General features: G+C 43.0%; 1 protein-coding gene across 2 annotated transcripts in view; it reads right to left on the bottom strand.

The window, feature by feature from the left end:
• LOC117533404 (ras-related protein Rab-37-like) overlaps positions 1–27,163 on the bottom strand; it is a 66,989-nt gene that overhangs the window by 8,355 nt on the left and 31,471 nt on the right. Inside the window, exons 7-9 of one of the 2 annotated variants that reach the window (XM_034197111.1) lie at positions 12,892–12,996; positions 11,204–11,260; positions 11,050–11,126 (exon numbers count right to left, since the gene is read on the bottom strand). In XM_034197111.1, coding sequence (XP_034053002.1) covers positions 11,050–11,126; positions 11,204–11,260; positions 12,892–12,996 — 239 coding nt within the window. The remainder of the gene's footprint in view (positions 1–11,049; positions 11,127–11,203; positions 11,261–12,891; positions 12,997–27,163) is intronic. The other variant, XM_034197113.1, reaches the window with a different exon arrangement.

The following is a 27,163-nucleotide window of genomic DNA, read 5'->3' as shown; positions in this document are numbered from 1 at the left end:
TGTTTGTGTGCTGTATGTAAAGGGCGCTAGGACCGCTCAGTTGACAGGGCAGGCACAATGCTCGCAAGTGTGTGTGTGTGTGTGTGTGTGTGTGTGTGTGTGTGTGTGTGTGTGTGTGTGTGTGTGTGTGTGTGTGTGTGTGTGTGTGTGTGTGTGTGTGTGTGTGTGTGTGTGTGTGTGTGTGTGTGTGTGTGTGTGTGTGTGTGTGTGTGTGTGTGTGTGTGTGTGTGTGTGTGAGAGATTTTCTCCGGTGGGCCGCGGGCGCGGCATCATTGTTTGTGTGGCATGTCAGCCTGTTCAGTCGTGTGGGGAAATGAGCGCTGCCGGTGGAGGAGGTGATAATGAAAGAGGAGAAGAGAGAGAGGATGTGGTTCTGGGCCATTCTAAAAAGAAAAGACTTGTGTCTTACAACAAACAGTGGAAGAAAAACACAGTTGGGTAAAGCCTGTGAGTGGAGATCTGTCTCGGGTCTTCTCTGTGTGTGTGTGTGTGTGGTGTGTGTGTGTGTGTGTGTGTGTGTGTGTGTGTGTGTGTGTGTGTGTGTGTGGTGTGTGTGTGTGTGTGTGTGTGTGTGTGTGTGTGTGTGTGTGTGTGTGTGTGGTGTGTGTGTGTGTGTGTGTGTGTGTGTGTGTGTGTGTGTGTGTGTGTGTGTGTGTGTGTGTGTGTGTGTGTGTGTGTGTGTGTGTGTGTGTGTGTGTGTGTGTGTGTGTGTGTGTGTGTGTGTGTGTGTGTGTGTGTGTGTGTGTGTGTGTGTGTGTGTGTGTGTGTGTGTGTGTGTTGTGTGTGTGTGTGTGTGTGTGTGTGTGTGTGTGTGTGTGTTGTGTGTGTGTGTGTGTGTGAGTGAGAGAGAGAGTCAGTCAGCTGATTGATGGGAAAATGGTTGGTTGAAGGATAACATTAAGTCTAATAATGATGTACCGTGCATGTTCACATCATGTATACTTTGCATTACTTAATACCATTTTTCAAATATTTAATTTTTTAACATTTTGGACAAAATAGTCAATTGTACATCGAGGTGCCCAGATGTCCCTAGTGCCCACCTATCCGATTTGAACATGCTGATGTACAATGTGATGTAGTAGCCTAATGCAGGTGTAAGACCATTGTGCTTGTATTGTGTTATAGGTATGCATAGTTTTCTATGCATTTTGAGGGTTTTGGGGGGTTTGACTCCCAAAAACATTTTCGAACCCTAGGGGCTGGCTCCCCCAAAATAATTAAATAACATAACCCTAACCTAATCCTAACACCGAAATAAAGTAATAAAAAAAAGTAACTAAATCCGCCAGAAACCCGAAAATCTTCGCGCGTACGCGCATGTGTCCCGTTTCTCCATTTCTGGAAGTTGGCAACCTTAAGGCTTGGGTTAGCGTGTAAGCGAGTGGTAGCTACATCGGTGCTAACGATGCTAATAGTAGCCTCCAAGTTAAAATCATAGACTGTATATATAAAGGTTAAAACGAAATAGACAAGTGTTAAGCGTTAAGTGGGATAATACTGTAGAACAAACGGCTTCTGTTTGAGGTTGATAAAATAAGGTCATCCTTGTAACTTAGAGAGATATTTTATTATGTAGGTAGGAACTGTATGCATCACTAAGGTTAATTTAAATTGGCTATGCTCGAGTATGTAGACAAGCTAATATCGAAGTAGTGTATGTGAAATCAACCTCACAATAAGATGTTTGTATATTACAATTATTAATGTCATATTTCAAGATGATTACTTAGATATTACAATATGGTTGGTTGAGCTGGAGTTCATTATTGAGCTTACACGTTAACGTCAGAGTCATCTGAAGAACGAACCCAAACCTTGTTGTTTTTACCCCGAGCCTGTTTTTCAGGTTTCAGGCTCGAAAATGACATTCCCAAAACAAATGACCATATCTTCCCTTCTAAAAGGGTTAAATTAATAATCTTTTTTCTCAAAGTAATGATAAACCTGTGAGTTGGATGTAGAAAAGTCAGATTCAATATAGATGTTTTTTATTTTAAAGAAAATTCAGATTGAACATGGTATTATATTATAGTGTCCGTCTAAAAAACATTTTGTACTTATAGTGAAAACCAGTGGCGAGCCGTCAGGGCCCTCTAGGCCCTCTGTGAGGGCCTAAGATATTCTACAAAATAATATTTAAAAACATTAAAAATATATATATATTATTTTATATATTTTTTTAGTTTTATTTTTCATTAGTTTTACCAAAATAACTTGATTTAATTGTATTTAAAATAACATTTCCAAATAAATAAATCCTTCGAATCTGCCTATTCATTTTCTGTTGTGAAGGGTTCAATTAAAGAAGCTCGTCTCTGCGAGTCTGTGAAGCTGTTGGACGTCCAGGCGGTCCAGCTATGAATTCACAGAGGGCCCCGCTATAGTAACTGAACGAGAGAGTAATGTCAAATGACAGTACAATTGACCAATCATATCTTCCCTTCAAATGGGTGGGTGTTATTATCGCAGACTTTATGACAAGTTCCGCCCGCTGTGAAACTTTTCTTGTTTCCATAACAACTCGCCTTCAAAATAAAAGCATGCCAAATTACACTTAAGACATACAACTGCAACGAAAGTAACAAACACAATGCAATATCCTTTTCAATTTCAAAGAACACAAATAGGGTTATTTACAGGCGTTGTTTTGTGTGGTAGAGCAGTGCTTCTCAAACTTTTTCATACCAAGGACCACTTAACCAATAAAAAAACACTCGCGGACCACCTAACTCCACAAATATCCCAAAACACATCGTTTTTCTAGAACAGATTATAAATCGCCTGAAAATGGTACAAACAAGTGGCAACATATGTGACGAAGGTGTTGCCCTGGGCTATATCATGCAATCGAAAGTTAAGCTTGTTCCATTGCGGAGATATTCCCGCGAGAGTACAGAAAACTTAAATGTATTTATTTATTTCAAATGTTACCAATATACTCACGCTAGGGGGCGCTCACAGACCACCAGTGGTCCGCGGACCACACTTTGAGAAGCACTGTGGTAGAGGGTCGCTTTCATTGATGCGTTTTGCACCCCGGGCCGTTGTTTTGACATTCCGCTGAAGTATACGCTGTGACGTAATAACTCGAGGGAAGGGGTGGGGGTCAGAGGGCCTAGGTATACAAGTCACGGCTCGCCACTGGTGAAAATTAACCTTGAATGATGGGTTAGTAGACTAAAAGCTTTAGGAATCCAAAGTACAACATATACTAAGTACTCTGTATCAAGATTGATGCAAAAATAGCAATATGTGACCTTTTTAGACAGATTTAGCACAACAAAAAACCTCTTCTGGGGCCATCTGGGTGGATTTTCCATATCTCTGGCCCCCCTTGCTGGATTTTGACATGTGACATCTCTTTCTGACCGTCAGAGCCAATGGAATCGAGGGGAACTCCCACATAGTCCTTATTTGGTAATATGTGTGTGTGAGACTACCACATAGCCTAGACCGGAAGCAGCAGCCACTCTGGTGGCTACCATTAGCAACTAACGTTTGCTCTCCGATTTTTACATACAAATGGAATTATGGATTATAAATGAAATAATTTTTTTACACAGAGACGTTAAAAACCTATGGATTAACCGATTCAGCCGCGTTTTTTCTCGTTTTAATGCCATTGAACACGTCTTTTGATCAGATTGACAGCTACGGTGAGATGATCTCCCTAGAAGCTCTGTAAAGGTGCGTGTTGTGATGTCTGTGTTTGCTTCCCCTGTCGCGAGTTCGGATCACTCAGTGATGATACTATATACCTAAATAATCTGTGGAACCTCAGCTTTAATCGGATATCTTGTATGTGCAGCTACGATAAGTAATAAGGGTACTTTTATCTTGAGTTATATGCCAATGTCCGTTAGCATTTTTCGCTAAGGGGTCATTTAGATGCTTTTTATGAGACTTGTGTTTTGTTTTGGTAAAAATGGTTTGTATCGTCAGTTAGCTGAGATTATTTCCGTTAATCTGGTATAACACATTAATAGGTTCTTAAATATTAAGATCCCCTGAGACACAGTGTCGTGAAAAAAAAAACCCAGGGTCCCTTGGGGTTTAACAGGTTTTGCATTACCAAATTGGTATCAAATAAACAGTAAGCATTGGTAACACAACTTCCAAAGTTACAGTAAAATAAAAAGGACCCTGACTAGGACAATACACAATCCAACATGTTCAACAGAAGAGAATCAGTTATATTGTTTGTACACATGGTACTTTACATATATCTGTTTGTTTAAGGTGCCCAGGTGATGCAGACAGGCTGGACCAGAGAGTGAGAGACAGAACTGGACTCCTCACAGCAGTGAACTTCAGCACAGGTACAAAGACTCTATTTTTAATACTGTACAAAGAATCAAGAAAGATATTGGTTTAAATAAATGAAGTATACTGTAATGCACTGATATACATTCCATTAAACAATACTAAATACTAGATCACCTACACATCAGTTAAGTTGAGGGTTTTTTTACATGCAAAAAGTTACATTTAGATATTTAGCAATATGACTTTGTCAGCTTTCTAATTTAATGTATTGAAGGCAAAGATATTTAACACATAGTGAGAACTGCTACTATTTATCTCTCAATATTGTCTGTAAAAAACGTGGTAAAAGTGATTCTTTCAGTGAGACAACAGAGCAAGCTTCTACAGTTGCACTACGTTTTGATAACAGTTCAATATTATTTTGATAATAACATATATTTCACTGTTGATGAACTTCATACTGTTCATTCATAATCTGATTGTCTTTGTAGCTCACTGTTGAAATAAAAAAAAACATTACAATTACAAAATAATTATATCTATAGCCCCTAAACCAGGGGACTCCAACAAGTCGATCTTTTCAGTAGCTCGCCGCTCGATTATCGATTATAGCGTAGTAACGTTGCTTCTTGATCACATGCACTATTTGAGTTTGTATATGCTGTTGTAAATACTGTGTTCAGACTCAAGTCATGTGTGTGATGCCACATTCAGGACCTTCAATGTCCTTTTTTAAACAGAAGACATTTGCTAGAAGCTGCAGCTAGACTGCAGAAGTATTATTTTTTTGTTTTTGAGGATGGAACAATTTCACACACATATATAGGGAGGCTAGACCTATACAATTGATTTGTTATGGTTTATCATTTCATGTCAAGACGAAGAAAATATGGCTGAACTGTTCAGTGTCAATCCTGTGGAGATGGAGGTTATAAATCTCCAAAATCATGTTCAGCCTAAGTCTCAGCAAAACTCACAACATTTCTGGAGCCTTGTAGACCCAGAAAACTATAAGAACATTCACCAAGCAGCACTGAACACGTCTGCTTTATTTGGCTCTACAGACCTTTGTGAAGCAGCTTTTTCAGACATGAATGTCATGAAATCTAAATACAGAACAAGACTGAGTGATGGACATTCAAATGACTCTATTAGAGTGAACCTAAGTGGGTACACTCCAGCCTGCACCTCTATGATGGACTCCATGCAGTGCCATTCATCTCACTGACTGTGAAAAAGAGTGAATGCACTTATTTTACACATGTGCCCTAAGATGCTTGTCAGGTAGTGATTAGGGACATTTATGTGCATTTTCAGTGATGTACTTACTATGTGGGCCATAATGATATGTGAGACATTTTCGTTTTCTTGGACCTTGATGCGAAGTTAAGATTTTGTATAAGCTTTAGGTATTGCAATTTCACACGTGTATAAAAGTATAGCTTAATTCAACTGATGAGGGCGATGTGAATAAATGTAAGCGATGTGATGCAAGTAGCTCTTGATCACTTTCATTTTTTCAAAGTAGCTCTCAGGTGAAGAAAGGTTGGATACCCCTGCCCTAAACACACAAACACACCACTTTCATAAATAACACACTTGTTCTGCAATAATATGTTTTATGTTTCCTGTCATTTTTGTTAGGAAAGGACATGCCTGAAAGACACAACATGTTCTCCTTCTCTGAGGGTCAAGAAGAACATCCAAGAGGAACATTAAAAACTGATGTTATGAGATTTTAAGACCAGTACAGGACATTCACTAAGAAACTACTTTTATTGTGAAAACACAGTCAGCTGATCGAATGCAGCTATTTCCACATTTACACTCCATGTTAAGGCTGTACAAAGGCGTGGAATTAAATGCACGATGCAGAGATGAACAAAGTATCAAAATAAAGTGTTTTTTAATGTAATCAGGTAACAACACACTGAATACATAAAGTAACAAAACAAACACTCAATAAACTGTCTAACCTATACTATCAAAAAACTACTTACTTAACCTAACTCTATGGATGGTAACTCTAAGGACAATGACAAAAGATCTTAACGCTGGAATGCTTGACACACAAAAGACAATCTGGCAACGAGACAGGGGAAGACGAGAACTATATATACTAGACACACAACACCAGGTGAAGACAATTTAGACAATCACAACAGCGGGAAAACAAGCAAGGCAGGAAACGTACTTCAGACACATGAGGGTAGACAAGACTATCAAAATAAAACAGGAACCTATCTAAACACAGAACATAAAACCTAAACTAGGGAACAATCTTTAGCAGAGCCGTCTACGCACAACACTCCATCAGCTGATTATTTATATTTGCCTCACTTTATGAGTTTCACATCACTTGTGCCTTGTACCGCAGAGTTTGCAACGTCACAAATAAATGGGGCCAATCTTCAGTCAGATGTGAATGTGTAATCTAACATTTTCAGTAAGAATAATGGACGAAAGGAATGCAAATACAAATACAATTTATTGAAATGTGAACCAAAAGTTAATCAAATGTTTTAAATAAAAAGCACATATGGACAGAAGGTGTAAACCTATTAAATGTATAAGTAAACACATTTAGTAAAATAAAGTGACCGACTAGGCCTGTGCAGTTGGTATCAGCTATGGTATCAGCTCCTCCATCAGGCCTGGTCCTCCTCGCAGAGGAAAGACCCTCAGTCCTCTCCGGCCAAACCAACAGACAGGGCGTCCATCACACGGAGGTTTGTCCCTGAAGTCTCTGCTGCTCTCTGGACACCACGCTGTCTCAATCGGTCCACACTGAATATGAGAGGGGGAAAATGAAAATAAGAAATGTTTTAGACAATAAGAAATATAAAGTTGACTGTTGAGTTGCTCAGTTTTTTTAGATTGTCAATACTATTACTGTATAACTAATATCTCAGGTTAAGAGGCACATTCAAATAAAGATTGGTCTTTAAATACATTTTGTCTTTTGAATTGTTTGTCTAAAGTTAAGGATCTAGAACTGGTACTTAGTTTTAATGATACAGTCTGGTTATTATGCTGTTTGGAGGAGGCCTCACAGGTAAGAGCGCTAACTAGCTACCATCACATGTACCTTAGCTTGACTTAAATGTATTAAACGTATAGTTAAGTGATATCAAAATATAAATAACTAATGTCATGCAAACATTAATATTTGCTTGATTCCAGTGTTGAATTTAGCACAATTGCATACAAACGTTAAGGGGTTTTAAGATTCTGAAGTATTATGCTAAAAACTCAATAACTTAGATTATTATTTATAGTTTTGCTGAATAGTTTCATGTCCGCTTACCTTAGAAACGTAAAATGCGACGGCAGTGTGCAGATGGGGAGCATGGTAGCTTAGCTTGGTAGCTTCAGCTAGCTCTGGAACTTCCAGCTCGGTGGCAGCAGGTCCCGCCTCGGCTCCGCCTCTTTGCCCTTATTTGGAGCAGGCTGGAGCAGGCGGGAGTTGAACTCTGACGTCACTGTCGAGCCGTTAGTGGCCGACTCCGCCTACTAAGGGCTTCACGGCAACTCTGCAGAATCCTATGGGTGACGTCACGGACCCTACGTCCATTTATATATACAGTCCATGGCAGACCTGGGCATTGTACGGCCCCCGGGCCACATACGGCCCTTTGGTTGACTCTGACCGGCCCGTGTAAGGTTAATTGGAAATTACAAAATAAACATATTTTCTAATTTTACCTCATGCATGGACTAAAGCTGCAATGCTTTTATTTTGAAGTTGTTTTTTATTCGCGTACATAATGACGCAATACGTCAAATCAAGACGTGCGCGTTATTGGATCATTGTCACAAGACGACTTTAGCGCTCAAAAATGTCAGCTGATGCTAAAAAAAGAAAGGTAGATGCCAACAAAAATTGGACTGCTCAGTATTTATTTACTGAAGTCGGAGGTAAAGCCGTGTGTTTAGTTTGCGGGGAGCAGATCGCCGTGTTCAAGGACTACAATTTGAGTCGGCATTACGAAACGAAACACGCGGAGAAATACAAAAACTTGACTGATGCTGAAAGGGCGTGCACATCGAACGCTTTGCTAGCTAAGCTGCAAAAGCAGCAAGGCTTTTTTACCAAGCTTCACACATCCAAGGATGCAGCAACCAAGACCAGCTTTGTGATATCCCACAAAATAGCTAAACACAGTAAGCCATTCTCAGAGGGGGAGTTTGTCAAAGAGTGCTTAGTGGACTCTGCAGCACTAATATGCCCTGAAAAAAAAGAAGCCTTTGAGCAAGTCCGGCTGTCCAGGCGAACCGTGACGAGAAGGATCGAGGACATTGCGGGGAATCTGGAGCTTCAGCTGCAACATGAAGTGGCAAGTTTTGACTTGATCTCCTTGGCTTTGGACGAGAGCTGTGATGTCCACGACACAGCGCAGTTACGCGTATTTGGCCGTGGGATAACTCTGGACTTCAAGATTACGGAGGAGCTGGCAGCAATGCGGTCGATGAAAGGGACGACGACAGGGAGCGATCTGTTCACGGAGGTAAATGCGTGCATGGACACGCTGGGACTGAAATGGGACAGACTGGCAGGTCTCACAACAGACGGTTGTCCAAATCTTACAGGTAAACATTTTGAACTTTTGAAACGTATGCAAGATAAAGTGACTGAAATCGACGCAGATCAGAAATTGGTATTTTTGCATTGTATTATACACCAACATGTGTTGTGCAAGTCAGTGCTAAAAATTCACCATGTTATTGATGTTGTTACTAAAATAGTAAACTTCATCAGGGCACGGGCATTGAATCACAGACAGTTTGTCGCACTTTTGGAGGAGCATGAGACTGAGCATCGTGACATCGGCTACCACACAGCTGTCAGATGGCTCAGCCTGGGCAAAGTGCTAAAAAGAGTTTGGGACCTGAAAGCAGAGATTCAAGAGTTTTGTGAGAAGAAAGGCAAAGACATCCCAGAGCTCTCAGATAAGGACTGGATGGCAGATTTTGCATTTGCTGTTGATGTGACTGCACTGATGAATGAACTGAACACCAAACTGCAAGGCAAAGGCCTTTTTGTTCATGAAATGCACAGCCTGGTGAAGGCTTTCATGACAAAGATGCAGTTTCTTTCAAGCCAACTGGAGAGCAACACTCTCACTCACATGCAAACCCTGAAAGAAGTCACACCATCAGCTGATCACCTCCGCAGGTACTCATCCATGTTGGGAGCATTGCATGGTGAGTTTTCAAGGCGATTTGAAGATCTCCGAACAATGGAGGATGAAATGCTCATGATCTCCTCTCCCTTTACCTGCAGTGTGGATAATGCACCCAGTGATGTTCAGCTGGAACTCATTGACCTGCAGTCTGATGCAGTACTGGCAGAGCACTTTAAGTCAGGATCTCTGCTGGATTTCTACTCTTCTCTCGAGGAGGAGAACTTTCCAAACATGAGGAGACATGCTCAGAAGATGTTGGTTCTCTTTGGCTCTACCTACATATGTGAACAAACATTTTCAAAGATGAAGTTTATGAAATCCAGGTATAGATCCTCCCTCACTGATGATCATCTGTCAGCTATGCTTCTCATCTCCACCTCAGACATGCAACCTGACTTCGATGCACTCGTTAAAGCCCAGCAGAGACTAGATTTATCTCACTGAACAAGAAAAGAGAACTTAAAAACACCAAATGAGGTGGTTAGACTACACATGTAGGCATGTAAAGGTACCAACTAGCAGTGACCTGGGACACTTTCTTTGGAAGCCTTTTTCTCAAAATCACAGTTCAGTGATGTTCAGTGACAGTTCAATATGATGTATCTTGCTGAATGTTTGGAGCACAAAGACAATGTTGTGATGTCTTAAGAATGCTAAGAACCTTTACACAACTTTCCAACAGTATATGAAACTCAAAATGTGTTTTGTAGTGGATGTGACTGAAAATGTTCACTAATATGAGTCAGAAATGGTGAAAAACGTTCACATTTTGTTTACCATTGTTTTGGGAAATTTGATTGAATAAATTACATTTTTTGTAAGGCAACCTCACTTTTTCATTGCTCAACTATAACATATACTCTTACCAGCTTGTCAAAACAATGTTATTTACTGCTTTTTATAAAGAAATACAATTAATATTATGCAGAATTGAGTTCAGCCTTTTGGCCCGGCCCTCCACAATATGTTTTGTTTCTCATGTGGCCCCATGGAAAAAGTAATTGCCCACCCCTGGTCTATGGTCTCCACACATACATGTATATATAAAGGACATAAACAAGTAAATTTTCCATAATAGGTGACCTTTAGGAAAGGATGGACCTTTAACGAAACAACATTATAGCATCCGTGAACTTGCAACTTGATTAATATTGTAATGGCCTTTTAAGAAATAAATGATTGGATGGCTATTATAACATTTGATTACATTTTTTCTTAGATTATTTAACGTGGACATTTTCGTATCTAATCATCCCTGGAAATTAATGAATTTCTCTTTAAATACTTCTCAATGGAATGTTACCAATATTTATATTGTAATATATTATTTATTAAATGGATTGCTAAATGGGCTGAAACGTTCAACAAACATTTACATGTTAATGTTCTTACATATTATTGATGATGGGTGAACAAATTAGTAATGACATGAATGGTTGGTATTATTTCATCATCTGTAAGCACGTACGTTACAGGATGAAAATGTTTTATCATATTAAACCCCTTCAGTGTTAGTATATTGTTAGACAGGTAGCAGCTAATAATTCCTTCAGTTCTCTCAGACTGGATATAGAGCAGGTAAAGAGTTTCATACTTGGACACAGCAGTGAAGGCCAGCTCCACGTTCACTCCTGTCTTGGCACTAGTCTCCATGAAAGGAACGGAGTACTCCTGGAGAAGCAGAGGAGCATGGTGTCAGCATCACTGAGTTGGAACAGTGTGAGTGAATGAATGAATGAAACACTCACTCTGGCCAGCCTCTCTCCTTCTTCCCTCCTGATGGCTCTGTCACTGCTCATGTCAGCCTGTCAGACACAATGCAGGGTTAAAACAGCACATCTTATTTATAAAACGAATCCCTGCAGCCTGTCATATATTAAAACAGCATTTTTATTTTACTTTTTGTTGAAGGTTTGGAAAATATGGCTGCAGTAGGATTTTGTTGCATGCTACCTTTTCAAACTTGGAATGTTTTAGTTTTTTTTAAACAAACTGTCTTTTCTGTGAATTTTTCTTACAAACTATAGTGATAAATAATAGATCCTCATATATCTATACAAAAAGATTTACAAAAACATGTTTTGGAATATTTTTGGCAACTGCCCTACATCTGCAACTGAATGAAAGGAGAAACTGTTATAAAAGCAGTCCATACAGAGGATATAATGGACCTGCGGCAAGCTATTAACATTACACCACATAGAGCAGCACAGAGGAACAGGCCTCAGCACAGAACCAGAGTGATGGGAGGAAAATATCCCATTGCAATTAACACATACCATTGGAAATACCAATGCCATGCACAGAACTGTGAACGTTAGCGGGCTAGCTCAGTATGTTTCTATGTTCAATACACAGTGCTGAGCGCCATTCTCTTTTTGAAAGAATGAGCAGTCCAAGGGCAACTTGCTTGGGAACCAGTTCAAGTACCAGAAATGGCCAATTATGGAGTGTAAACTGGTTCCTAGAGAGGTGCAAGTTCACAGGAGCAAGGTAATAGATCCACACACTGACCTCAAATCAAATACCTTATTAAGTCTTTACAGCATACGTGGAAAAAGTTGTCTGCACGGCCAACAGACACAGAGTTTCTGTCGATCTTATCAAAATTACAATATTGGTTCAAGAGGTGGAAGTACTCAGATCTTGTACCGAAGTAAAAGTAGAAGTAACAGAGTGCAAAAATACTCAGTGACAAGTAAAAGTCCTGCATTCAAAATGTTACTTAAAAAAATTACAAAAGTATTAGCATGAAAATGAAATTGGGGATTGCAAGCAGAAGCCTCCATGTGGCGCATCCCGGGCAATGCTGACAACAGACACTGTACCACAGTGATGGTACGACCACACGGCAGCGTGGCGTTGAAGATTGCCTGTGGGCGTGTGACCAACAACCAAAGACATGTGGCAGTGGTATTGATTGGCTGGCGCTTCCGTCAACGCTTGAAAAGTTGAACTTTTCTCAACTTTCGAAGCGAGCAACGGAGGCAAAGTGAAAGCCCCAGAAAACACAAGATCCCAGTTTTTTTATTACAAAGGAACATTCTTTTGGCAGTTGTAGATGCACAGTATTGTTTTTCGTGTTATTGATGTTGGGGGCTATAGAAGAACTAGTGGTGGGGGCATTCTGGCCAACTCTGCTTTTGGTCAAGCCCTGAAATCTGACTCCCTCCAACTGCCTGCTGGCCTGCCACTCCCAGGAGTTGACCACTGCCACATGTCTTTGTTGCAGGTGAGGCCTTTCCTCTCAGGAAAAACCTCATGAGGCCATTTCCTGGGCGCAACCTTCCCAGAGAGCGCAGAATCTTCAACGAAGTCTGTCTCAAGCTTGGCTTGTTGTGGAGAATGCCTTTGGGATTCTTTCATCTCAGTGGAGGATGTACAGGCTTCTAATTGAGGTCCAGACAGAAGTTGCAGAGAAGTTTGTGAAGGCTACCTGTATTCTCCATAACTTCTTGTGCAGGACAACCCAGGCAAACACACAGAGGGCCATCTCAGTTGCTGATCCACCGCCAGGTCTAGGAAGAATTGCAGCCAACAACTCCGCAAGAGAAGCCATCAGAGTTAGGGAGGTCTTCACATCATACTTCAATGCAGAGGGAACGGTCCCATGGCAAGACGACGTGTAATGCACCAGCACACATTAAAGGCTCTTTTAAGAGCCACCCACACATACTATTGAGCAACATTTCTATCCCAACACCAGATTTAGGTCACCAATTCATATAATTATTTCTGTTAAATCCATGAATTATTGTTTTGTGAGGTAGTGCCACTTTCTGCTTTTTAAATGACTTTATGATTAAAGGCAAAGCATATATAGAAGTGCATTTTGACTTTAAATGTAATGAAATTGTGAAAACATGCAGTCCCTTATATTTCTACAAAGGATTATATTTAGCAGACTGCTACTAGGAATACTCTGTTACAAGTAAAAGTTAGTTACTTTACACTACTGTGCACAATACAATCACCTTAATTACGTTATTAATTATGTGATGACCATAAAGAAACCTAAAGAAAAGTATGTGATGGCGAAAGAATAAAGGAACATTAAACAACGTTTTATTTTGATATTTGAATAAAAAATTATAATCTACATTTATAGATTACATTTAAAAAAGCCTGGTTTGTTCCCTTCAAAGATTGTCAACCCATGGCAGGTCATCTATTCGAATTCCAAATTTAGCACAACTGTGCTTGCTTCATAAATTAATTTATTAATTTCAAACTTCACGAATTTCTTCTGCTGCGTTGGCAGTCTTTGAAGAGAAGGAAGCAGGCTTTTGAGGAAAAGTTCATCCTCTGTTAGTGGGGTGCTAACAGTGGCAGGCAGAGCAACGGATCCCCGCACTGACCTACCACCTAAGTGAAGGAAGAAGTATGCTGTTGTGATTGGGGATTTTAACTCCCACCACACAATGTGGGGCTATGATTCTACCAACAGTGATGGTGAACTAGTCGAAAGCTGGATTGAAAACACATGCATGCAGCTAGATCTGATTCACAATGCCAAACTTCCCAAATCCTTCAACAGCTGCCTCTGGAGAAGAGGATACAACCCTGACCTGTGTTTCGTGACCGATCTCAGTCACGATCAACCATGCTATAACAAAGTCGGAAGTTCCCTTTCGACGCCGTTCCAACCTCAAGAAGGTAAAATGGGCCGAGTATAGCGAGGGGATGGAAAAAGCACTACTAGGCATTGAACCCACACCATCAATCCGCATTCATTACAGGTAACCAACAGAACATGTCAATACCAACCAAGCCCTTCACTTTGGAAGAGTTTGAAGCAGGACTTTGCACTATGAACCTGGGAAAAGCAGTGGGTCCTGACAACATCCTGATCGAATTGATCACTCACCTTGTCACAGTCTGCTTTCTCACTCACCTATTTTCTGCATTAACATTCCTTAGTCACCTGGTAGTCACACCCTGTCTCTCTTTCTCACTCTGTTACACCCATCAGCTCCATTAGTATTTAGGCCCACTTCACTTTCACCTCATTGCCAGATCGTACTTTGCAGCATGCCAGTCTTTCCCGCATTACCCTTCAGATTGCTCTCCCGGTTTCAACCCTGCCTGTCCCTGACCAGCCTGCCTCGCCTGCTCCCTGACCCGTTCTGTACCTGCGACTCCCGTCCTGCTTTCTCCTGGAACCCTCGCCTGTCCCCGACCAGCCCTTTGCCTACTATCTGCCGTTTTGTCTCCTACCAGCCTATTGCCTTCAATAGAGCTGGTTTCCTATGATCTCCCTGCTTCCTTGGATGGGTTGATTGAGCTCACCTCTCGGATTGACAGACGAATCCAGACCCGGAGAGGAGAACAACAGACGCGAGCGGCGGACCGCTGCTCGCGACAACAACTTCCGGTTTCCGTGAGATTTCGACTTAGGGTTTCGGCGGAGAATTCCCATTCCTACTGACTCACGGTACAGGGAGGTCGAGCCCATGCAAGTGGGTCGTACCAGTCTTACCTCTGAGGAGAGGGAATTACGTCGAAGAGGTAATCTTTGCATTTACTGTGGTCAGGCTGGACATATGGTTTCCCGTTGTCCGGTAAAAGGCAGAGCTCATCAGTAATGGGGAGTATACTGGTGGGCCAAACCTCTGAGCTGATCCCCAATCTAAGACCCTTGTGCCATGCTCGACTCCTCCTGACAGGCAAATCTCAGGCTCTGGCTGTTTTTATCGACTCCGGATCAGATGTTAGCATCATTGACGAGGAGCTCGCACTACAGCTGGGCATCCGACAGGTTCGGCTGCTCCAGCCGGTACCGGCTAATGCTTTGGATGGTCACCTGCTGGGAACGGTGACACACCAGACGACACCGGTCCATATGCTCATGTCGGGGAACCACCATGAGACAATCCAGTTTCATGTGATATGGTCCCCCCAAATCCCTCTGATTTTGGGTTATCCGTGGCTCCGCCGCCACAACCCGAACATTGACTGGGCAACTGGGTCCATCCTAGGTTGGAGTTCCTCCTGTCATCAGGTTTACCTCAAGCAGGCCGCCGCACCTCAACTATCTGTGGATATGAACCTGGTTCCGGATGTCACAGGGGTTCCGGCAGAATATTTGGACTTTAAGGAGGTTTTTAGCAAGGCTAAGGCGACATCTCTCCCACCTCATCGGCCCTATGACTGCGCCATTGAGCTACATCCAGGGCCCGGTTGTACTCGCTTTCCGCACCGTAGAGGAAGTCCATGGAGACTTACGTCAATGACTCTCTGGCTGCGGGAATTATTCGTCCTTTCACATCACCCGCAGGAGCAGGGGGTTTTTTTGTGGCGAAGAAGGACAAGACCCTGAGACCCTGCATTGACTATCGGGGCCTGAACGAAGTCACGGTGAAGAATCGTTATCCCTTGCCACTCATCTCGTCAGCATTCGAGTTACTACAGGGGGCTACAATCTTCACTAAGCTGGATCTACGAAACGCTTATCACCTGGTACGAATCCGTGAGAGGGACGAATGGAAGACCGCCTTCAACACCTCTTCGGGACATTACGAGTACCTGGTGATCAGGGTTTCCACTAGGATTTTTTCTCGCCTGTCAGATGTCCGGACAAAATTTATTTTACCAGATAAATTTGAAACTTACCGGTCATGTTTCAATAACAGTCTATCTTACAAACGCAACTATATACACCTAGATTGACGAAAGAATGACAACGACCTCAAATCAATTTGACTATTTAATGAACAACAGAAACGATTAAACAAAACGAACAGGAACGATTGAGCAAAACCTCATTAGCCGCTAAAATGTAGGCTTTTAAAAAAAACACCTGTAACATCTGGAGCCCGTTTTTAAAAAAGGCATCACATTTACCCTAGGCTACCCTTTTTACTTTCTCCTTGCTTTTATTGCGGCAAAGTCCTCTGCTGCCGAGCTCAAATGAAACGTGTCCAAGGTGTCTTTGCAGCTTACAATACGCATAAACCACGTCACTCTCTCCTCCTCCAGACGACTCCGCAGTGATGTCTTGACACGGTTCAGCAAGGAGAAGCCCCTCTCTGCAGGCACGCTCATAGCCGCGGGAAGTAGGGGTGCTGGGGGTGCTGTAGCAACCCCTGTTGGCGAGTGGTGTACATTTGAAAAACTGAGTGACCACCTAAATAAAAATGATTAAACTACATCAAATAGTTATGATTTCACTTAAAATAAAATTAGCTGTATACAGTAGCATATAATAGTCATAGAATATATTTCTATATATATATGTCAGGTGGCTTGAATTTTCCAAATAAATAAAATCCGAGTCATCTAGGTCGTAGGTCGTGGGAGAGTGACGTAATTGACGCGACACACACACACACACACACTGCAGAGTGACAACTTTCTAGAATGGCGCAAAAAAGGATTTTGGATTTTTTTCTCCAACAAACAACCCAATAAAAAGAGTGGACCACCAGCTACTCCTCAGCCCACCACCTCTACAACTAGAGTAATATGACACAGAAGAGACTGACACATCTGACTTTAATGCATGTCAATAGTAACATTTTGGACAATGTGGATGTATCTGCTCTAATGAGGGTCTTCATTAGTGCCACCCCAGGCTACATTTGGAGTTTTGTGAAGCCCCAACACAAGGTAAGACGATATGTTTCCTTTAATGCTGCTGCCGCTGTGCAGTGTTTTGCCTTGTCAATCAGTTAAAATTGAATTCATAGTTTTATTAATATTTTAAATAATATTTCCTGACTATTTGTAATGTTATGTAGGTTCGTAAGACCCATAGTTAGCATGTGGGAATGTGCAGCTGTTGCTAAGTGATGTAGGTCTATAATGGTGTATTAAGCCTAACAGAGGCGAGACACCAGGTGAATAGGGTAATTTTTTTTAACTTAAAGATATCAGCTGGAAATCTCTCCAGTTAATTACCTACAATGAGGCAATTGTTTCTTGTATTACAAGTTTTCTGAATATGCAAATTACCATTATCTCATTAAATTTGCGCATATCTTAACACATTTCAGGAACCGAAATCTGAACTTTGGATAAAGCCAGGTTCAAAATTCTCGTTTCATTTTGTAGTCATATTAGCATCTAAGGCTTTTACAGAAGGGATATTGGATATCTCTTTGTATCACTCCATTAATCAGAAAATACTGTCAACAGCCCTAAAATATCAATTTTCGCCATGTTTCTAGGTATAAAAATTTGTATAATTCAGGCTATGAATGACATATGAACAAACCCTTCTGTAAAAGCCTTCATAATATTGATAGGAATATCACTGGAAGGTTTGGTGTATGTAAGTGCAACTGAAGTGGAAATGTCGGACTCAGAGTAGGAGAAACAACTCATTTTGAGAAAACGACCTTTAAAGATTGCAGTGAGGCGCTAGCTAAACCCTCCTGTTCTTTGGATGACAGCTTGCGCATCGACGCACTCCGTGAAGGTATTTCATGTTCGGGGTCATTTGTTTTTTGTATAACCTTGCTTCGTGCAAGTGACAATTGTTGTTGTCTTCTCTGTGAACGTTTTTTTCGCCGTTCTTTTGCCATTTTGAGATTTCAATTTCTAGCGGAAAGCTAACCAGGAAGTGTTTTAGCACACCACGTGATGCATCTGAACGAATCACGTTGTCAGAAGTTGACACCAGCCAATGAGATTTCGTTTCTTGGTTTAAGACCCTTTTGTACTTTCACGATTGGTTGCTAATACAAAGGATATGACCATATTTGGATCTGATGAGATTGTGCAGGAGAGACGGAGCTTTCCAGCGATAGCTCTGTTGACATGGTGTAAACAGCGGTCGCGGTACTTTATGTTACGTTAGAATGCTAACTTTTGGTGAATTTAGGAGAAATATACAGACGCAAATAGACAAACTATAGTAAAATAAACACTTAAATGTGTATTTTGTACGTTTTCCTTCCAAAAGCCTGAAAGAAAACATGTTATGGAATCAAAATAGCACAACATCTCAAAATTGACCAGTGCATGAAAAACGATGTTTTTGCCTGCCGTGTCTCGCCTTAAACAAACAATTTATGTGGCTTGTATCGCTGACTGCCGGGCCCGGCCCGGCACCGCCTTTTTTCTTTTTTTTTAAAGCGGCCCCTCCCCACTTTTGGCAGCACCCCCTGAGCAAAATGACTTCCCGCGGCTATGGGCACGCTTGACACGGGCAGAACACAGGCAATTTTAGCCAGTGTAGCCCAGTCAGGGCACAGCTCGCTGAACTCACAAATGAGCACTTTGCAAGCTGTGACAAAAGTTAAACCCCCCATAGCCGTGGAGCGCTGTCATCACTGCCACTGCATCTCGCCGGGCGCGCTTGACATCGATGAGAGGTGCGGCAGCTGATTCAGTCACTTCATGGCCAAAATGTGCAATGACCATTTCAGTGGCGTCTCTGGCATATTCCTGAAACGCTGAAAGGATGTATTATTATTATTATTATTATTATTAGTCGTAGTAGTAGTAGTAGTAGTAGTAGTAGTAGTAGTAGTAGTAGTAGTAGTAGTAGTACTATAGGCGCCATTTCCTAGTTTATATTAAACAGGAAATGCCACAGCGGTAAATAGTTTTAAAAGTCTCAAAAGTGTACAAAACAGTGGAACAAACTGGATGGATTTAAATTATTTCGTTAAGGAAGAAATACATCTTAATTAAGGAGCACTATTGGAGCGAATTTGATGGATATTGGGACGGAATTATTTAATTTGGATGCCGCTGTATACTATAATAGTAGGATAGCTACTAGCAAGAGATAAAGAGAGTGTCAGGTGCTGCGCAGAAGTTATATATTGTAGAATATGTGCCGATAGGATCAAATGAATATGACCAAGAGAAATGTTGAGAGAATTGCTTACCAGACTGTGCATGCGGGTATCGGGAGGGGTTCAGAAGGATGTCGAGGGTGCTGATGAGATCCAGAGTGTCATCGGGGAATCGGTCTTGTAACGCATTGATGAGATGCTGAATGTACTTTGATCGTACGTTTGTGTGAGCCTGAATGGACCTTTCATTCAGAGGTGTCACTTCCACATTTCTATACTTTCCATCTTGGAGATCATTTTGGAATTCCACCTCCTCTGGGCCTAGCTCAGCTGTGTAAGACCTGCAATAGATGCGTGCACAATTGGCCTGATGCTGCCAATATTGGCGTCCTCCTTTTGAAAAACCAAACTCAAATTGGTCATCACTGGAAGTACATCAGACAGTGAGTGGGTGAGAGCAATGAAAGAGTACTGCTGAATCTGATTTTGAATACCTTGGGCTTGGGTATTTCCGTTCACTTTTTCACCGTTCAACTCCATTACCAGAGCAGGCCAGTTGCTTTTAACACTTTGCACTGCGTTATGCAAGGACAGCCAACGGACGGCGCATGGCCGTTTCAAACTAACCATGTCTTCATCGCTTAGGGTCGCTGTCAGCTGACGGAGGCGATTCGTCCTACTTGCGGAGTGCTTGTAGAATGAATGGATTGTATTCACAGTGCGTCTGTATGCGCTCACCTGACTCACAGCATTTGCAGCATCTACAGCTGCAAGTGCAGCTCGGTGAGCGACACAGTGCACCTGGATCAAGAAGGGATTTACTCTCTTCAAGAGAGCACCAACTCCAGCACGCTTCCCTGTCATCACACTGGCTCCATCCGAGCCCAGGCCCATGACCTTTGATAGCTCAATTCCTCTCCCTCTCAGCACCTCCACCACTTTCTCATATATGCACTGCGCAGTTCCGGAATGCAAGTTGTAATTGCCCAGGAAAAAGTTATCAATCTTGCCCTTGTTTTCAATCTTGGCATATATGATTAATTTATTTTCCACTGTAATACTGAGTCTCATCAATGATGATTCCAATGAATTCACTGGCCTTAAGTTTTTCGTCAAGCTGCCTCATAATAACACCCTCCAGTGCCCTCTCCCTGTCACACAAGGATTCGCTATGCTTGTAAATGCCGTCATCGGTTCCAAAATCAGGAGCCCCTACTGCCCTCAGTAAATCAGTCATTCCTCTGAACTGTTTACCTGGAATATCATTTTTGGTCATGTGAAACACCACTTTTAATTGGGAATGCAGCTTCTGGCTGCTCTGTTCTTTTGCGCTGTCGATATGACTGCGACTGTTAACTGCGAACGTATGGTCTTGGCACTGGCTGTGCTCTGTGAGGGCTGATGCTCTCATGTTGGTTGATCCTCTGGTAAAGCCATTTTTCCTCCCTGACCTAGCACAAAGGGAGCAAAACCTTTTTTCCACTCCATCGACACTTTCGCATTGAAGCCATTTGAATTTCTTCTGCCAATCGGCTTTAAAGTGTACTCTCGCCTTCTTCACCGCTGGACCTGCGGTTTCGGATGTTTGCGGGGTTGCTTCATCAGGCACAGAGTCAGACTCAGAGGTAGGCTTATCGACAGGCTTACTGCTATTTTTGAGGAAAAATGTGTGAATGTTGGATTGTTTAGTCATATCTAACTGCGTGCCACGAAGGCAACTGATACATTCCTTCAACGTTTACTAGGCCTATAATAAGTATTACAGAAGCTCGCGAGTGTGTGTAATGTGTATGACGTGTTTGTGTCTAGGTCTATTGTTTGTTTCCCGGGGAAAACTCTCAGAAGAAACACCGGCTGTTGTTATGCCTGCTGTGACGTAAAGTTACTCCGTTCTCCGCTTGTAATTATGCCGTTACAAGCTTCAAAGTTGTATTTATCATCTGAATTTGCTGAAACAAGTTTAATATTCTGAAAGCCAAGACTTTATTTATTTGAAATCAGATGAAAACCAACTCTCACGGACCCTGCCGTGTTATCTATGATTACTAGGGGTGTAACGGTACACGTACCCGTACCGAAATTATTCGGTACGGGCCCTTCGGTTCGGTACAGGTGTGTACCGAAGTGTACCGAACGAATATAACGTTAAACGTAAAAAATTGAGAACGTGAATAACTTTTTGGAAGTAATCTCAGGTGCTGCGTCGCAGCATTCAGAGTAATTTGCTCACATTGGGTTCAACGCGTCATAGAGCGAGCAAGTCATTTCATTGGATGAGAGGCATACTATGAGAGCTGGTCAGAGGGATGCGTTCAAATGTAGTCAGTAATTTGAGGAACTGTCAAAAATGTATGGCGAACGCAGATAAAGTTGAGCTCGAAAATCCTCCAGCATCATTGAAGTCTCCGGTTTGGGAACATTTTGGTTTTGCAGTTACGTACAAGGATGACGGACAAATACAGGTGGACCGAACCAAAGCTGTTTGTCGGCATTGTTCAACTAAAATTGGTTACGCGGCTGGCAATACATCAAACTTGCACACTCTTTTGAAAAGGCATCACCCGAACGTGAATATCACCGGTACCAAAAGAAAAAAGACTGAAGTGCAAACCCAACTCCCACTAGCATTTAAGCCTCCACCACTCGCAAAGAGTTCAGACCGAGCCAAAGCTATTACAAACGCCAAATATCCTTATGTTGCCATGTTAGCAAAGCGCTACCTGGCTGTATCTGCTACCTCTGTCCCTAGCGAGAGGGTGTTCTCCACAGCAGGAGACATTGTTAGTGCCAGCAGATCTGCCCTTTCGGCAAGCAATGTGGACAAGTTCATTTTTCTTTAAAAAAACATGAAAATACAATGACAAGCAAGTCCTAATGTCAAACTGGCTGCTTAGGTGCTAGTACAGTACAGTTCAAATACAGATTATTTCAGTTCATCGAAATGCTGCACCTTAATGTTCATTTTATTATATTTTGTATTTATTTGAGTGAATATTCACAGTTTAATAATAATTAAAAACCCCAAACTAATAGTTTATGTTTTGTGAGTACTAGTACAGTAAAGTTCAAATACAGATTATTTCAGTTCATCGAAATGCTGCACCTTAATGTTTATTTTATTATATTTTGTATTTATTTGAGTGAATACATTATTCAGTTTAATAATAATAATAAAAAAATATATATATATGTTTTGTTTTGTGAAAAAAAATTCTGCTGTACCGAAAACGTACCGAACCGAACCGTGACCAAAAAACCGAGGTACGTACCGAACCGAAATGTTTGTGAACCGTTACACCCCTAATGATTACTATACACCACATTCATAATTTCAGCCGGAGGGAGGGCGAGCGGCGCTGAGGAAGAGCAGGGTGCGAGTGAGAGGTGCCTGTCATATTCCCACAGGAAGTTCCCTGTCAAATCCACCGTTGCGACTTCCGACAGATTTCGATAGAGAGGGTCACAAATGTCTAGGGATAGCATACGTTATCTAAGTTTTGTATGAGCATTATTATCGGACATTTTGACCAGCAGGTTTTGAATTGACCGTTTTTTTATAGATTTTACCAGCTAAAAACCGGTAATTACCGGCTAACGGAAACCCTGCTGGTGATGCCATTTTGACTTACCAACGCCCCTGCAGTTTTCCAAGCGTTGGTGAACGACGTACTCCGGGACAAGAACCTCAAAGAACACGTCCATCATTTCCAGACAGTCATCCAGAGACTTCTGGAGAACTCGCTGTTCGTCAAGACGGAGAAGTGCGAGTTTCACACTTCTTCGGTCGCCTTTCTTGGCTACATCGTGGGTCAAGGAAGTGTGGAGATGGATCCCTCTAAGATTTCAGCAGTTACCTCGTGGCGGGTCCCTGATTCCCGGAAGGAGCTGCAGCGTTTCCTGGGATTCGCCAACTTTTACAGACGGTTCATCCGGGGCTACAGCACCGTGGCCGCCCCGCTCACCGCCCTGACCTAGTCCAAGGTGACGTTCCGATGGTCCCCTGTAGCCGAGGAGGCTTTTCAGGACCTCAAGGGCCGGTTTACGTCGGCTCCTATCCTGCAAGTACCAGACCCCGCTGGTCAGTTGGTGGTGGAGGTGGATGCTTCTGACGTAGGGGTGGGGGCCATCCTGTCGCAAAGTTCTGGTGAGAACCAGAAGCTCCACCCCTGTGCTTTCTTTTCGAGGAGATTGAGTCCGGTGGAGAGAAACTATGACGTGGGGAATCGGGAGCTTCTAGCAGTCAAGTTGGCGTTGGAGGAGTGGCGACATTGGCTTGAGGGGACAGAACAACCATTTCAGGTTTGGACCGACCATAAGAACCTGGAATACATCAGGTAGGCACAAAGACTGAATTCCCGGCAAGCCAGGTGGTCGTTATTTTTCACCCGGTTTAATTTTTTTCTCTCCTACCGCCCGGGCTCCCGCAACGTGAAGGCCGACGCTCTGTCCCGGCAGTTCGGGAGGGAGGGAGACACCTGGGGTATTCCGGACACTATTCTTCCTGCTCCTCGAGTGATCGGCGTCCTCGCTTGGGAGATTGAGGAGAGGGTTAAGACCGCTTTGGTGGACCAACCCGGTCCTAGTTCTTGTCCTCTCAACCGTTTGTTTGTGCCTCAGGTTTTGAGGGCTGAGGTGCTTCAGTGGGCTCACAGCTCCAGACTTTCCTGCCAACCTGGAATTCAATGTACCAGAGGGATGGTCCTACAACGGTTCTGGTGGGCCACGCTGGAGGCTGACACCCGGGAGTTTGTGAACGCCTGTCCTGTGTGCAATCGGCACAAACCATCTCACCAAGCGCCAGCTGGCCTCCTTCATCCATTACCGGTCCCACGTCGCCCTTGGTCACATATTTCATTGGACTTTGTGACTGGTCTACCACCGTCCCACGGACATACTGCCATCTTGACGGTGGTAGATTGGTTTAGTAAGATGGCTCATTTCGTACCCCTGCCTAAGATCCCGTCAGCTAAGGAGACGGCAGAACTTATTCTTCTCCACGTTTTTCGTATTCACGGACTGGCGACTGATGTGGTTTCCGACCGGGGGCCCCAATTCACCTCTGTGTTTTGGAGGGAGTTTTGTGAACTGATCGGGGCGACGGTCAGTCTCACCTCCGGTTTCCACCCACAGGCCAATGGCCAGACCGAACGGAAGAATCAGGAGATGGAGACCACTCTCCGCTGCATGGCTTCCGATCATCCAACGACCTGGTCAAAACAACTCCTGTGGGTGGAGTATGCCCACAACACCCTCATCAGTTCCGCTACTGGTCTTTCCCCTTTTCAGTGTGCATACGGTTTTCAACCCCCATTGTTCTCTGCATTGGAGAAGGAGGTTACCTGTCCGTCTGTCCAGGCTTTCATCAGACGTTGTCGGAGGACTTGGAGGCAGACTCGAACAACTCTGCTTCAGTCTGCTAACCGGTACGCCACATCAGCGAACCGCCGACGCACCAAGGCACCTGTTTACCAGGTAGACCAGAGGGTGTGGCTTTCCACTCAGAACATTCCCCTTCGGGTGGAGTCTAAGAAGTTAGTACCCAGGTTTATTGGACCCTTCAAGATTGTCAAGGTCATTAACCCTGCAGCAGTTCGACTGAGTTTGCCCCGGAACATGATGATCCATCCCACCTTCCACGTTTCTAGGATTAAACCTGTCCGGGAGAGTCCTATGATTTCCGCCGCCCCTTCACTACCACCCCCTAGGATGATCGATGGGGGTCCTACCTACACCCTTCGTCGTCTACTCCGTTCCCGTCGCAGAGGAAGAGGGGTTCAATATTTGGTGGACTGGGAGGGCTATGGTCCTGAGGAAAGGCAGTGGATTCCTGCTTGTCATATCCTCAACCCTCAACTCATCCGAGACTTTCACCTGCGTTACCCGGAGCAGTCTTCTAGGACCCACGCTTAACCAGGCGTTAAGCCAGGGGGCACTCGTCCGCTACAGACCAGAGGCTTCGTCGAGGAGGAGGGGGAAGCATCATCAGTCGAGGAGGACGAGGATTTACAGGAGGGAGAGGCCGAGAGAGCATTCTCAGATGAGTACTAACCTTTCCCATACCTCCACCTTCCACCCTGTGTCTGTAGGGTTTTTGTTGATTCTTCTTTAATTCTTTTTTTTTTTTCTCTCTCCTAGAATTTTCTTAGATGTCAGGAGCCGTCCATTAAGGGGGGGGTTCTGTCACAGTCTGCTTTCTCACTCACCTATTTTCCGCATTAACATTCCTTAGTCACCTGGTAGTCACACCCTGTCTCTCTTTCTCACTCTGTTACACCCATCAGCTCCATTAGTATTTAGGCCCACTTCACTTTCACCTCAGTGCCAGATCGTACTTTGCAGCATGCCAGTCTTTCCCGCATCACCCTCCAGATTGCTCTCCCGGGTTTCGACCCTGCCTGTCCCTGACCAGCCTGCCTCGCCTGCTCCCTGACCCGTTCTGTACCTGCAACTCCTGTTCTGCTTTCTCCTGGAACCCTTGCCTGTCCCCGACCAGCCCTTTGCCTACTATCTGCCGTTTTGTCTCCTACCAGCCTATTGCCTTCAATAAAGCTGGTTACCGACTATCCCTGGTTTCCCGTGTTCTGCATTTGGTCCTCAGCTCGTTTGTGACACACCTACTCCCAGCCGCAAAACAATGGCTTATGAAAATGTACACCACATGCCTCCAGACCCAGCTAATTCGGGCCATATGGAAGAAAGCTACTATCACTGCTACAGGATTTGATTTGTAGATTTGATTTGTTGTTTGATTTGTTTGATTTGTTGTTTGTTTTGTTTTTGATCTGTATTTTTGAAGATTATATAACTTTTTTAGTTTTTTTTTTTTTTAGCATATTGTTTATTATATTATAACTTAGTACTTTTTTAGCATATTGTTTATTATATTATAACTTAGTACTTTTTTAACGCATGTAAGATATGCAACACTAAGCTGTCTGTGGCTCTTTCCTGCTGTAACGCTGCACATTTCCCCTCTGTGGAACTAATAAAGGTATTCTGATTCTGATTCTGATCATTGCCCTACTAAGAAATAGAGTCAACCCTGGAACGAGACCTCTCAGATATGTCTGCTTACTATCTTGAAAACCACCCGCGCCCAATCCTTGAGAAAACTCAAATCTGTAGCTTTCATGTCAAAAACAGAGAGGCTAAACAGGAGCTTGACGTAAACTGGGAAGAATGCTTGAAAACCACCAGCACCAGCTCTCTGGGACTAACGTTAGATCGTATCGCTTAGTTTCAAACAACACATCCAAAAGACGAGAGGCAAGTTCTCCACCAGGAACAAACTCCTACAACAACTAACAAACTCTAAGTGGGGGGCCCACCCACCCAAGTAGTGGACTATTGCAACGCTCTGTATGTGGGTATGGACCAGGCCTCAATTAAACGCCTGCAGCTCGTCCAAAACGTAGCTGCACATCTTCTGACTGGCCACAAAAAGCGTGACCACATCACCCCAATTCTGGCTTCCAATTTGGTTCCGAATTGATTTTAAAATCCTTTTATTTGTTTTCAAAGCCCTAAATGGGCTGGCTCCGGCCTATATAGCCGAACTCCTCCAGCGCTACACCCCAGCCAGAGCTTTAAGGTCTGCTGACCAGCTGTTGCTGATAGTGCCTGAAAGACCAGGCTCAAAACCCGAGGGCATCGAGCCTTCGTAGCAGCTGGCCCCAGGCTCTGGAACACTCTGCCCCTCCATGTGAGGTCGGCCGAGACACTAGGGTTTTTTAAATCCTCACTAAAGACTCACTTCTTCTCCCTGGCCTTCTAGTCAGAGTGGAGCATGACACCTGACTATTCTGTGTTTTTGTTTTTTATATTTATTTTATTGTGATTCTAGTAATGTGTTTTTATTACATGTGCAGCACTTTGGCTCGACCAAAAATCGCTTTTAAATGTGCTATATAAATAAAACTTGATTTGATTTGAAGTACACTGCATACATTGGCACTAGCTCTG

Source organism: Gymnodraco acuticeps, unplaced genomic scaffold (assembly GCF_902827175.1).
Source record: "Gymnodraco acuticeps unplaced genomic scaffold, fGymAcu1.1, whole genome shotgun sequence".
NCBI lineage: Eukaryota > Metazoa > Chordata > Actinopteri > Perciformes > Bathydraconidae > Gymnodraco > Gymnodraco acuticeps.
This window is presented reverse-complemented; position numbering and strand designations above follow the sequence as displayed.